General features: G+C 40.7%; 1 protein-coding gene across 5 annotated transcripts in view; it reads left to right on the forward strand.

The window, feature by feature from the left end:
- Positions 1–12,535, forward strand: part of NUSAP1 (nucleolar and spindle associated protein 1) — a 43,983-nt gene that overhangs the window by 8,450 nt on the left and 22,998 nt on the right. For 4 of the 5 annotated variants that reach the window (XM_058293954.2, XM_058293951.2, XM_004481511.4 and 1 more), the window contains 2 exons: positions 10,519–10,665; positions 12,371–12,527. In XM_058293954.2, coding sequence (XP_058149937.1) covers positions 10,561–10,665; positions 12,371–12,527 — 262 coding nt within the window. In that variant the 5' untranslated portion in view covers positions 10,519–10,560. The remainder of the gene's footprint in view (positions 1–10,518; positions 10,666–12,370; positions 12,528–12,535) is intronic. The other variant, XM_004481512.4, reaches the window with a different exon arrangement.

The following is a 12,535-nucleotide window of genomic DNA, read 5'->3' on the forward strand; positions in this document are numbered from 1 at the left end:
TTGTTGTGTCTCTCGTTGCGCCATCTTGTTGTGTTAGCCTGCTGTGCCTGCCTGTCAAGCCAGCTCACTGACTTCTTTAGGAGGCACCAGGAACCGAACCACAGACCTCCCATGTGATAGGCAGGAGCTCAATCGCTTGAGCCACATGCGCTTCCCATAACTATTTGTTTTGAATTGCAAAATTCCCTTGCCAAAATGCAAAAGTTAATTAGTAGTTACCACATTTTACAAGGTATAGCATATGAGTAGGAAGGGAACTGGATTTGAATTTGTAAAGACCCAGATTAACTACTAACTCTGTCGTTTCTTTCTTGGTGACCTTGGAAAACTCAAACTCCTTTTCCTCTTTTTTAAAATGGGAATTATATCTGCTCTGTTGATTCCATTATTGTGAGAATTCAATGAAGTAGGAGTCTGGGTATTGGGGTGCACCCCTAGGTTCTGCGATTCACTAGGAAGACTCTCTGGACTGTGGCTATAATTTATGACAGCAAAATCATGCAAAGCAAAATCAGCAAAGGAAAAAGCCATATAGGGAGAAGTCTGGAGGAAACTAAGGGCAAACTTATAAAAGTCCTCTGCTGGTAGAGTCACACAGGACATGCTTAATGCCCCAGCATCTGAGTTGTGACAACATGCATGAAATGTTATCTACCAGGGAAGCTCCTCAGAGACTCAGGGCCCAGATTTTTACTGGGGACTGGTCATCTAGGTACCTGCTGCCTTGCACAACCAAAATTCAGAGTCTCAGAAGGAAAGCATATGTTCAGTGTAAGCCACATTGTTTGTACAGTATAAACTGTTTTGACACAATGAACCACTCTTATCAGTTAGGGTAGTGGGATCCCTCCAGAAATCCAAGTTCCCAGTTGTCACTCAAGGGCCAACCTTGTAAATAGATCTTTCAAAGGATGCCAGTTAGGCCTGCTATGTTAACTTTTTTAAAAATTCGGAATATAATATTTACTGACCATCTTATTTCAGGTTGAAAATAATAAATGAATTTTTTTTTACTGGATACATATATATTTTTTTAATCAAACAATATGTTAAACACAGAATATTTGGTTCATAGTAACACAATCAAACACTATTTGTCCTTTTGTGTCTGGCTTGCTTCGCTCAACATAATGTCCTCTCTGTACATCCATGTTGTCATATGCGTTACGACTTCATTTCTTCTTGTAGCTGTATAATATTCCATCATGTGAATATACCACAGTTTGTCCATTCGTTAGTGGATGGACACCTGGATTGTTTCCACCTTTTGGCAATTGTGAATAATGCCGCTATGACCATCAGTATGCAGATGTCTGTTCATGTCTCTGCTCTGTTTTTCTGGGTATATACCCAGTAGTGATATTGCAGGGTCATGTGGCAACTCTACATTCAGCTTCTTTAGGAACTGCCAATCAGTCCTCCACAGTGGCTGTACAATTCTGCATTCCCACCAGTAGTGAATGAGTGTTCCTATCTCTCCACATCCTCTTCAACACCTGTAGTTCTCTGTCTTTTTAATAGTAGCCATTCTGATGGGTGTGAAATGATATCTCATTGTAGTTTTGATTTGCATTTTCCTATTCATTAGTGATGTTGAGCATTCCTTCATGTGTTTTTTTGCCATTCATATTTCTTCTTCAGACAAATGTCTATTCAAGTCTTTTGCCCATTTTTTAATTGGGTCATTTTTCTTTTTATTGTTGAGTTGTAATATCTCTTTATATATCCTGGGTATTAAATCCTTATCAGATACGTGATTTCCAAATATTCTCTCCCATGGAGTTGGCTGCCTTTTCACCCTTTTGACAAAGTCTTGTGAGGTGCAAAAGTGTTTAATTTTGAGGAGTCCCATTTATCTACTTTTTCTTTTGTTGCATGTACTTTGGGTGTAAGGTCCAAGAAACCACCACCTTCTACAAGGTCTGGAAGATGTTTCCCTACATTTTCTTCTAGTAGTTTTTTGTTTTGTTTTGTTTTTTGTTTTTTGTTTTGTCTTCTCGTCCTGTTTTCTCCTCTAGGGTTCACCACGATTTGATCCCGGGGACCTGCGATGTGGAGAGAGGTACCCTGTCACTTGCACCACCTCAGTTCCTAGTTTCTGCTGCGTCTCACCTTGACTCTCCCCTTCCTCTCTCTTTTGTTGCGTCATCATCTTGCTGCATGACTCGCTGCTTGGGCATGCTTTGCCAGGAGGCCCCAGGAGTCAAACCTGGGCCCTCCCATATAGTTGATGGAAGCCCAATCACTTGAGGCCATATCTGCTTCCCTCTTCTAGTAGTTTTATGGTCCTGCCTTGTATATTTTGGTTTGATCCATTTTGAGTTGAGTCTTATATAGGGAGTCATATAGGGGTCCTATTAGAGGGAAAGCTTTCAACCTTTCCCCATTGAGTATGGTGTTGGCTGTGGGTTTTTCATATATGCCTTTTATCACTTGAGGAATTTTCCTTCTATATTTTGAAGTATTTTTATCAAAAAAGGATGCTGGAATTTGCTGAATGCCTTTCCTATGTTGATTGAGATGATCATGTGGTTTTTTTCCCTTCCATTTGTTAATGTGGTGTATTTTATTGATTGATTTTCTTATGTTGAACCAGACTTGCATACCAGGAATAAATCTCACTTGGTCATAATGTATAAGTCTTTTGATATGCTGTTGGATTCGATTTGCAAGTATTTTGTTGAGAATTTTTGCATCTATGTTCATTAGAGAGATTGGTCTATAATTTTCTTTTCTTGTAGTATCTTTGTCTTTGGTATTGGGGTAATGTTGGCTTCATAAAATGTTTTGGGTAATTTTCCTTCTCTTCAGTTTTTTGGAAGAAATTCTTCCAAAAATCAGGACTGGTGTTAATTCTTTCTGAAATGCTTGGTAGAATTCACCCATGAAGCCATCTGGTCCTGGACTTTTCTGGGAGATTTTTGATGATGGATTCAATCTCCTTAAACATGATTGGTTTGCTAAGTTCTTGTATTTCTTGTAGTGTCAGTATAGGTTATTTTTGTCTTTCTAGGAATTTGCCCTTTTCATCTAGGTTGTCTAGTTTGTTGGCTTATGATTTCTCATAATATCCTCTCATGATTCTTTTTATTTCTGTGTGGTCAGTTGTAACTTCCCCTTTTTCATTTCTGGTTGTATTTATTTGCATATTCTCTTTTTTCTCTGTTAGTCTACCTAGGGAGTTGTCAATTTTCTTGATCTTCTCAAAGAACCAGCTTTTGGTTTTGTTGCTTTTCTCTATTGTTTTTTGGTTTTTTTGTTGTTCTCATTTTCATTGATTTCTGCTCTAATATTTATTATTTATTTCCTTCTGCTTGCTTTGGGACTGGTTTGCTGTTCTTTTTCTAGTTTCTGTAGTTGTTCAGTTAAATCTTTGAGTTTAGCTCTTTCATCTTTTTTAAGCATTTAGGGCTATAAATTTCCCTCTCAAGACTGCCTTCACTGTATCCCGTAACTTTTGATACATTGTGTTCTCGTTTTCATTTGTCTTTATGTATTTGCTGATTCCACTTGCAATTTCTTCGACTCACTGATTATTGGGGAGTGTATTGTTTGGCCTCCACATGTTTGGAAATTTACTTTTTTCCCATTTATTATTGATTTCCAGTTTCATTCCACTATGATCTGAGAAGGTGCTTTGTATAACTTCAGTCTTTTTATATTTATTGAGAGCTGCATTGTGCCCTAACATGGTCTCCTGGAGAAAGATCCATGAGAACATGAGAAGAATGTGTAACCTGCTGAGTTTATGTCTGTAGGGTCTAACTAGTTTATCATATTGTTCAAGTTCTCTGTTTCCTTGTTGATCTTCAGTCTAGTTGTTCTATCTAATGATGTAAGTGGGGATTGAAGTCTCCAACGACTATTGTAGCGATGTCTGTTTCTCCCTTCAGTTTTGCCAGAGTTTGTCTCATATATTTTGGGGCACCCTGGTTAGTTGCATAGATGTTTGTGACTGTTATATCTTCCTGGTGAATTGTTCCTTTTATTATTTTTGCATTTAAAGTCTGTTTTGTCTGATATTAATATAGCTGCCCCTGTTCTTTTTTGGTTACTATTTGCGTGGAGTATCTTCGTCCAACCTTTCACTTTCAGCTGTTTTGTATCCCTAGGTCTTCTAGGCAGCATATGGATGGCTCATGTTTTTTTATCCATTCTTTCAGCCTGCATCTTTTGATTGGGGAGTTTAATCCATTCACATTCAATGTTATTACTGTAAATGCACTATTTACTTCCACCATTTTATTCTTTGGTTTTCATATGTCATATCATGTATTTATCTATCTTTTTACTCTTTTATCCTTTCTGCTATTCTTTCTTCTATACTCTCCTGCAAGCTCTATCTCCTGTCTTTTTATTTCAGGTTCTAAGGCTTCCTTTAATATTTCCTGCAAAGATGGATTCTTTTTTTCAAACTCTTAGTTTCTGTTAGTTTGTGAATATTTTATATTCACCTTCATATTTAAAGGACAATTTTGCTGGATAAAGAATTCTCAGCTGGTAGTTTTTCTTTCAGTATCCTAATCGTATTATACCATTCTCTTCTCACCTCCATGGTTTCTGAAGAGAAATCCACACTAAGTCTTACTGGGTATCCCTCGTTTGTGATGGTTTGCTTCTCCCTTGCTGATCTAAGAATTATCTCTTTATCTTTGACATTTAACATTCTGAGTAGTATGTGTCTTGGAATATGTCTATTTGGATTTATTCTCATTGGGGTATGGTGCACTTCTTGGACAGGTAAGTTCATTTCTTTCATGAGAGTTGAAAAATTTTCAGCTGTTATTTCCTCAAAAACTTTCTGCCCCTTTTTCCTTCTCTTCTTCTGGAATTCCCATGACACATATGTTGTTGCATTTTGAGTTGTCATTCAACTCTCTGAGCCCCTGCTCAACTTTTTCCATTCTTTTCTCCAATTTCAGTTGTTCTGTCTTCTGTATCACTTATTCTTTGACTTTTATATATATATATATATATATATATATATATGATAATTTTTTTTCTTTATTTTATTTTAAATGTCACATTAAAAAAATATGAGGTCCCCATACACCCCCCACCTCCCTACCCCACTCCTCCCACATCAACAACCTCTTCCATCACTGGCACATTCACTGCACCTAGTGAATACATTTTGGAGCACTGCTGCACCACATGGACAGTGGTCTACATTGTAGTCTACACTCTCCCCCATTCCACCCAGTGTGTTTTTTATCTCACCTATTGTGTCTTTCATTTCCATAAGCATTGTTACTTTTCTGTTCAGATTGCAAATTCTTCTTTGCGCTCACTCAGTATCTTCTTGATGTCATTTATCTCTTTTTTTTTAAAAGATACTTAAGTTATTTATTTATTTTTTTTTAAGATTTATTTCTCTCCCCTTCCCCACCCTCACCCCGGTTGTCTGTTCTATGTGTCTATTTGCTGCATCTTCTTTGTCCACTTCTGTTGTCAGTGGCACAGGAATCTGTGTTTCCTTTTGTTGCATCATCTTGTTGTGTCAGCTCTCCGTGTGTGTGTGGTGCCATTCCTGGGCAGGCTGCACTTTCTTTCGCACTGGGCGGCTCTCCTTACGGGGTGCACTCCTTGCGCATGGGGCTCCCCTACACGGGGGACGCCCCTGCGTGGCGTGGCACTCCTTGTGCGCATCAGCACTGCCCATGGGCCAGCTCCACACAGGTCAAGGAGGCCCCGGGTTTGAACTGCGGACCTCCCATGTGGTAGACGGACGCCCTAACCACTGGGCCAAGTCCGCCGCCTCATTTATCGCTTTAACCGTATTGTCTCTCAACGCATTAATTTGATTTTGGAAATTTGTGCGCATCTCACTGATTAGTTCTCTCAAATCCTGCATCTCTTTTGGGGCTCTGATATATTCCTTTTTTGGGCCATGTCTTCTATTTTCTTAGTATGGCTCATAATTTTTTGCTCATGTCTAGATGTCTGACTAGAATGTAGTTTACTCAGATGCTCAATTTCTTTCTCTTTTGTAGGGATTTAGTGGCAGGAGGCTATGTGTTACCACTGCTCTTTGATTCTTGGCTCTACCTGGGTTGTTAGGATTGTCCCTGCTAGTTGCTCAAAACTGAGCACCAGAACCAGTATTTCACTGTAGATTTGCTTCCTAGGGCCTTGGGGAGGGAGGCTATAGAAGCCAGGAAAAGCCTCTCATTTTTTATTTTCTCATGTGCACTTACTTGTTCCTCCAGCAAGTGGCGCTCTTTGGAAGCGCTCAGTTCAATGCCTGGTCAGTGTGTGATTGTTGCATCACAGACTGAATCAATGTGATAGAGCTTCCTGTCTGGAGGCTAGGAGCCTTGTAATTCAAACTTTCTGAAACAGTTCTCCACCTTCTCTGGCAGCCCCCTCCCTTTTCCCAGGTCGGAAATATTTTCACTCCCCTCTGACTCCTCAACAATCATTCCTGGTTAGTAGAGAAGGAGATTGGGAGGGTCCTATATCTTTAGCAGTTTGCCGGCTCCTAAGGCAAACAATGTCACGGCGCAACCAGGCCTGGAAGGGCTCCTGGGACACAGCAAACCAAATTTGTGAGTCTAAAGCTGAGTCAACCTTGAGCTCTGTCCCTTTCTCTCCCCTTTCCTGGAGAAGTACGTCCTCAACAATCGGTCCTGACTAGAAGAGAGGGACATTTTTTTTTTTTTTAAGATTTATTTTTATTTATTTAATTCCCCTCCCCTGGTTGTCTGTTTTCTGTGGCTTTTTGCTGCATCTTGTTTCTTTGTCCGCCTCTGTTGTCGTCAGCGGCACGGGAAGTGTGGGCGGCGCCATTCCTCGGTAGGCTGCTCCCTCCTTCGCGCTGGGCGGCTCTCCTTATGGGTGCACTCCTTGCACGTGGGGCTCCCCTACGCGGGGGACACCCCTGTGTAGCAGGGCATTCCTTGCGCGCATCAGCACTGCGCATGGGCCAGCTCCACACGGGTCAAGGAGGCCCGGGGCTTGAACCGTGGACCTCCCATGTGGTAGACGGACGCCCTAACCACTGGGCCAAAGTCCGTTTCCAAGAGAGGGACATTTTGAGGGTTGGATTTCCCCAGTCCTGTGCCGGCTCCTAGGGCAAACAACCATGTGGTCCCACCACCCTTTCCTGGGGTGGTTGATCCCTGGAGCCCCCTTTGTCTGTCCCCGCAGACCCAGAGGTCCAGGAATTCTAAAGTGTCTTTAGTGTGGGGAGGGTGCCGGCAGCAGCAGCCCCTGGTTTCAACTCACAGTTCTGTAGTCTTGATTTTCCACCTTTGTGCCTTTCTCCTCTGCACAGTGTCCAGCCTTCACCCAGTGTTCTAAGCCCTAGAAGATCTCTTTCTAGGTTATCTCAGCCTGTCCTCTAGCTATTTTTTTGGAGAAGAGAATCCAGTGTCTTTATAGTCCGCCATCCTCCCAGAAGTCTCTCTCTTACCTGCTTTTGCCACTCAATCTATATGTTAACTCTTTTCTGTACAGACTCTGAAAGTAATTTGTGGTAAACCCACTGCTGATGTGAGATGTTATCATGGTACTTCAAATATGCCTACCCCAAAGATTTTTGACAAGGCCTGGCACATAAATGGACCAGTGAATGCATTAGGACCAGGGTTCTTAAAATAGAGGAAAATATTGAAAGACCTTAGGGAACTAGGCCCTGGGAAGCATCAGTTGTATTTCTGGAATTGAAGGTAAATATAAACATGAACTGAAAATCTTCTCTTTCTATAGTCTCTGTAGCTTTCTGTATCCCAAGTTATAAATATTTTGAAATTTTCAATATTCAAAATTATTTTTTTTCTTTCTTATTTTAGGAGGTACTGTGGATTGAACCTAGGACCTCATACTTGGGAAACAGGTGCTCAGCCACTGAGCTAAATGCACTCCCCAGTGAGAGTTGGTTTTTTCATTTGTTTGTTTGTTTTCAGCAGGTACCAGGGATTAAACCTGGGACCTTGTACCTACATTCTTTTTGATTCCGTGTTTTAATTAACTTAAGATGGACAACAGAAAAGGAGTTAACTTTGAATTCCAGCTTTAAAAGTTTCTACATCAACTACATCATTATCTGTCTTTTTCTTTTCTTTTTTCTTAATAACTTAAGGATACATGACTAAGTTGTAGTGCCATCTAAAATCAAAAATTTGGAAGTGGATGTGACTCAAGTGATTGGGCTTCTGTCTACCATATGGGAGGACCTGGTTTCCATCCCTGGGCTCCTGGTAAAGGCGTGCCCACGTGGCGAGCCAGGCCCGCATGGCAATCCACACAACAGGATGATGACACAACAAAAAGAGAGACGAAGGGGAGAGCCAAGGCAAGACACAGTAGAAACCAGGAACCTGAGAGCCACCAGATATCTGGTAGAGCAAGCTCATTCATGTTACCAAGGACAGACAGAAATGTAAGCTTCCAGACCCCCAGTGTCATCACTGGACAATACACAGCTGTGGATTTCATTTGAGTGAGTGGGGGTAATATCAGACCTTCTGGAAGCCTAATTTTCCCATTGTACATCCTGGCTTATGAGTCTGATCCAGGGACGTGAGCCTGGCAGCTCTGTACATAGGTTGGTCTGGCTGTGTCCTGGAAACTCCCTCATCTCAACCAGGTGTGCCTCTTCAGGCCAACATTTAGACAAGTATGATACAGGGAACAGCACAGTACATTCAGGAATGAACATGGTCCTCCCTGGTCACTGTCAGACTAACATACCTGATTAAGGTACCTGGGATTAAAATAAAGCATCTCTGGGGGTAGCCTATGTAGCTCAGCAGTTGAGTGCTGGCTTCCCACATAGAAGGTCCCAGGTTCAATTCCTGGTCCCCAGTACCTCAAAACAAAACAAAAGCACCTCAGGGAGTCATGCAGACAGGCCTTTAAACCAGTTACAGGGCCTGCCCTGGCATTGTGCTAAAAGGGGTGGGGACAGAGAGTGCTAAATAAGTACTTTAAATTTTACAATACAATATAAAACACCAAAACAAATTAGCTTTCCCATTGTATTTTCTAGATAAATAATATGCTCAAAAAGATCTTCTTCACACTCATGTTATAAATATTCACCAATTTTTTTCTAGTGCTTTTTTTTTTTAAGTATTGTATTGAGACATATTCACATACAACACAATCTATCTAAAGTGTACATTCAATGGTGCTTGGCATAGTCACAGTTCTAGTGCTTTTTAGTTTTACTTTTTACATTTAAATCTTTAACCCATCCAGGCTTCATTTTTTAAAAAACTTTTTATTTTGAAATACTTTCAAACTTAGAGGACAGTTACAAAAATAATACAAACCCCTTACAAAGAACTCGAACATGCCCCTATACCCACAGATACCCAGATCCACACATTTTAACATTTTGGCACATTTGTCATATCATTCTATCTCTTCATCAACTTATCCATCTGTCTCTCTATTAGTCCATTTTCTGAGCACTTAAGTATAGTTGTATCATCATGCTCCTGGAACAGTTGATACTGCCATGTACATTTCCCAAGAACCAGAATATTCACTTTTTCTTTGCTTTGCTTTTTTTTCTTTCTTTTCTTTTTTTTTTTTCTTTGCTTTGCTTTTTGGGATATTCACTTTTTAAACCTTAAGAATAGTTACCAAGTTCAAGATTATAGCTTACCATCTAAATTCCAATTTTTTCAGTTCCCAAAAATGTCCTTTTGGGCCTTTTCTCCACCATTATTAGATCCTATCCAGGATCACATATTGCATTTAATGATTGTCTCTTCAGTTGCTCATTCTTTTTTTTTTTTTTTAAATTACGGGAGCATATATTCAGCATAAACTTCATCTAGATTTCATTTTAGTGTGAGAAAACAATCAAGTTTCAATGTCCCCTGCTAAAAATATAAAACATAGTTAACTAGTTTGCCAGCATCATGTGTTAAATCCAGTTTTCCACACTAATACAAAGTAGTCATTATCATATTTTGATTACTTACTTACATAGGTATGTTTTATATATTCTGGTACCTATACCATACTGTTCTGATATTGTAGCTTTTTACTCTTAGTTCATAGTAGTGCAAATCCCATTCTCACTTTACTCCCTTACTTTGACCTTTGGCAAGTTACTTGGAACTCTAAACCTCAGTTTCTCCATCTGTGAGTTGGGGATAATATTAATACCTGTCTCAGGCTTTGAGGAATGAATGAGATCATCCGTGTAAATATTTAGTCCAGTAAACATGTATTAGCTGTAATTAGTATTAACTTATTGTATAGTGCCCGGGACATAGTGTGTATTCAATATAAATTAGTAATCAATGCACTTTTAATAATTTGCCTGTTCAATCACACTAAGATAACTTGGAATATCTAATTTATTAGTTAATATTATTAAATGTGATTGTTTCTTTTAATGTTTTATAATTCTTGTTCTTGCCTATAGTTTGGTACGAGAGTGTTTTAACGTTATCTTTTGTATATGTAATATGTTTATATTTTGGTTTAAATTCAGGTTTTTCCTGAGCATTATAACTCTAGGCACAGGATATGTCCTATTAATGTCTCTCTTTACAGGGTGAAAGTCAACCTTCTGCATCATCCTGTGATGAGACTGAGATGCAGATTAGCACTAAGGAGCAAACGGACAGGAAAATGGTTAACCATGCCACCAAAAACCGGAGGCGGCGCCACCGTGCTTTCCAAGAGTATGCTGACCCCAAGGTGAGCCAAGCATGCAAACCGCAAATAGGCCACCTCTTATGCCAAAATTGGTATATTATTGGGAGTTTTCTTTTTAAATTCCATTGTGATATCAGGTAGCTGTAAATGAGAAGTGAGTTTTGATAAAAATGTTCAGATAGTCTTCATGACCATCAACATAGTCATTCATATAGGTTGGTGGTTTTTCACTATGTTTGGGCCCCAGACCCTACTCCTCTCCACAGGAAAAAAACACCTGGACTCACAGTAAGAATTTTGTAGTTTTCATGATTCCTAGATCATGGATGTTGATTATTAGAAACAAAAAGAATAAACTGTTTTCTCCCCTTCCTCTGACCTCTACCCCTATCTTTCCCCCATTAAAAAAAAAAAAAGGAAAAGGTTAAAAAAACATCTAATAATTTAGGTAAAAAAATTTTTTTAATTATTTTTAAGTCACTAGCTGGCAGCGTACAATATCAGCAAACTGTATATACTGGGTTTACCAGATGAAGCTGGTCTGTGGGGTAGGTCATACAGTGTGCAGAAAGCCCATTTCTGGTGTGGCCCCAACCCCTGCCACCCATGAGTGGTGCTCATGCAGAGCAAGCCACGTGCTCCCAGGGCAGTGGCCCTCACACAGAGTAAGCCACGTGCTCCCGGGGCAGTGGTCCTCACACAGAGCAAGCCACGTGCTCCCGGGGCAGTGGTCCTCAGGCAGAGCAGGCCACGTGCACCCAGAGCAGTGGTCCTCACGCAGAGCAGGCCACGTGCACCCGGAGCAGTGGTCCTCACGCAGAGCAGCCCACGTGCACCTGGGGCAGTGGTCCTCACGCAGAGCAGGCCACGTGCACCCGGGGCAGTGGTCCTCACGCAGAGCAGGCCGCACACATCTGGGGCAGTGGTCCTCAACGCAGAGCAGGCCACGTGCACCCTGGGCAGTGGTCCTCACACAGAGCAGGCCGCATGCACCCTGGGTTCAGTTCCAGGCAGCTCCCCCTTCCATCTCTATCCTACAGGCCCTTCAGAGGGAAGCCGCTCATCTCCCTGACATTTGGAATGCTTGGTGTGCTGTAAGCTCCGTGAGAGCATAGCCCATGTCTGTGCTGCTTACCACCACACCCCCAGCCTGTCCCTGGGGAAGCACTCGATAAATATTTGTCAAATAAATCAAGGTTTATTAAGTATTCATGTAAGTGAATGCAGTAAATAAGAAGGAAAGAGGTCCCACCATTGAATGTGGTTTTTCTGTTTCCTAACTTGTACCAGGCCTGCCTGTCACCCTGTACTTAGTCTTTCAACGGTGTGGCCATGCGGTTGGTCAGGGATGTCCCTCACTCACTGCGAGTACATTCCAATTTGATACTTTGACCTTATCCCTTCATTCATATGTTACTTTTATAAGACACAGTCTTAATTTTTTTTATTTTCTAGCTTCATGTGGTCCATTGGTCACTAGAGTATCTAGGTCTCTGATTAATGTTAATTTATCATCTCTAAGACAACTAATCTTGCCAACTCTGTTATGCTTTCCCTAGCATGTCCTCTTCCCAGATTTCACATTCTCATGACACTTGTATCACAGAGAACCAAATCTACCCTTTAAATATCTCATTCTCATACCTTTTCTACCACCCCCACCTCAGTTTTTGTTACTTCTCTTTGGAAGACAAAGATTACTTCTTATGCACCATTGAAATCATTTATTTCTCTTTAAATTTTGTAGCAGGAACATTCAGAGTTGGAAATAAGTGATCGCACTGAATTTCAGATTCAGGAGCAGCAGGAAAACCAGAACCTAAAATTGGTTGCAGAAGCTCCTTCTCCAGATAAGAGCCGAGGAGATGTGAATGCAGTTTCTGTGGAAAAAAGTAAAATAAATGGTATGCCA

The sequence above is a fragment of the Dasypus novemcinctus genome, chromosome 3, assembly GCF_030445035.2.
Source record: "Dasypus novemcinctus isolate mDasNov1 chromosome 3, mDasNov1.1.hap2, whole genome shotgun sequence".
NCBI classification, from domain to species: domain Eukaryota; kingdom Metazoa; phylum Chordata; class Mammalia; order Cingulata; family Dasypodidae; genus Dasypus; species Dasypus novemcinctus.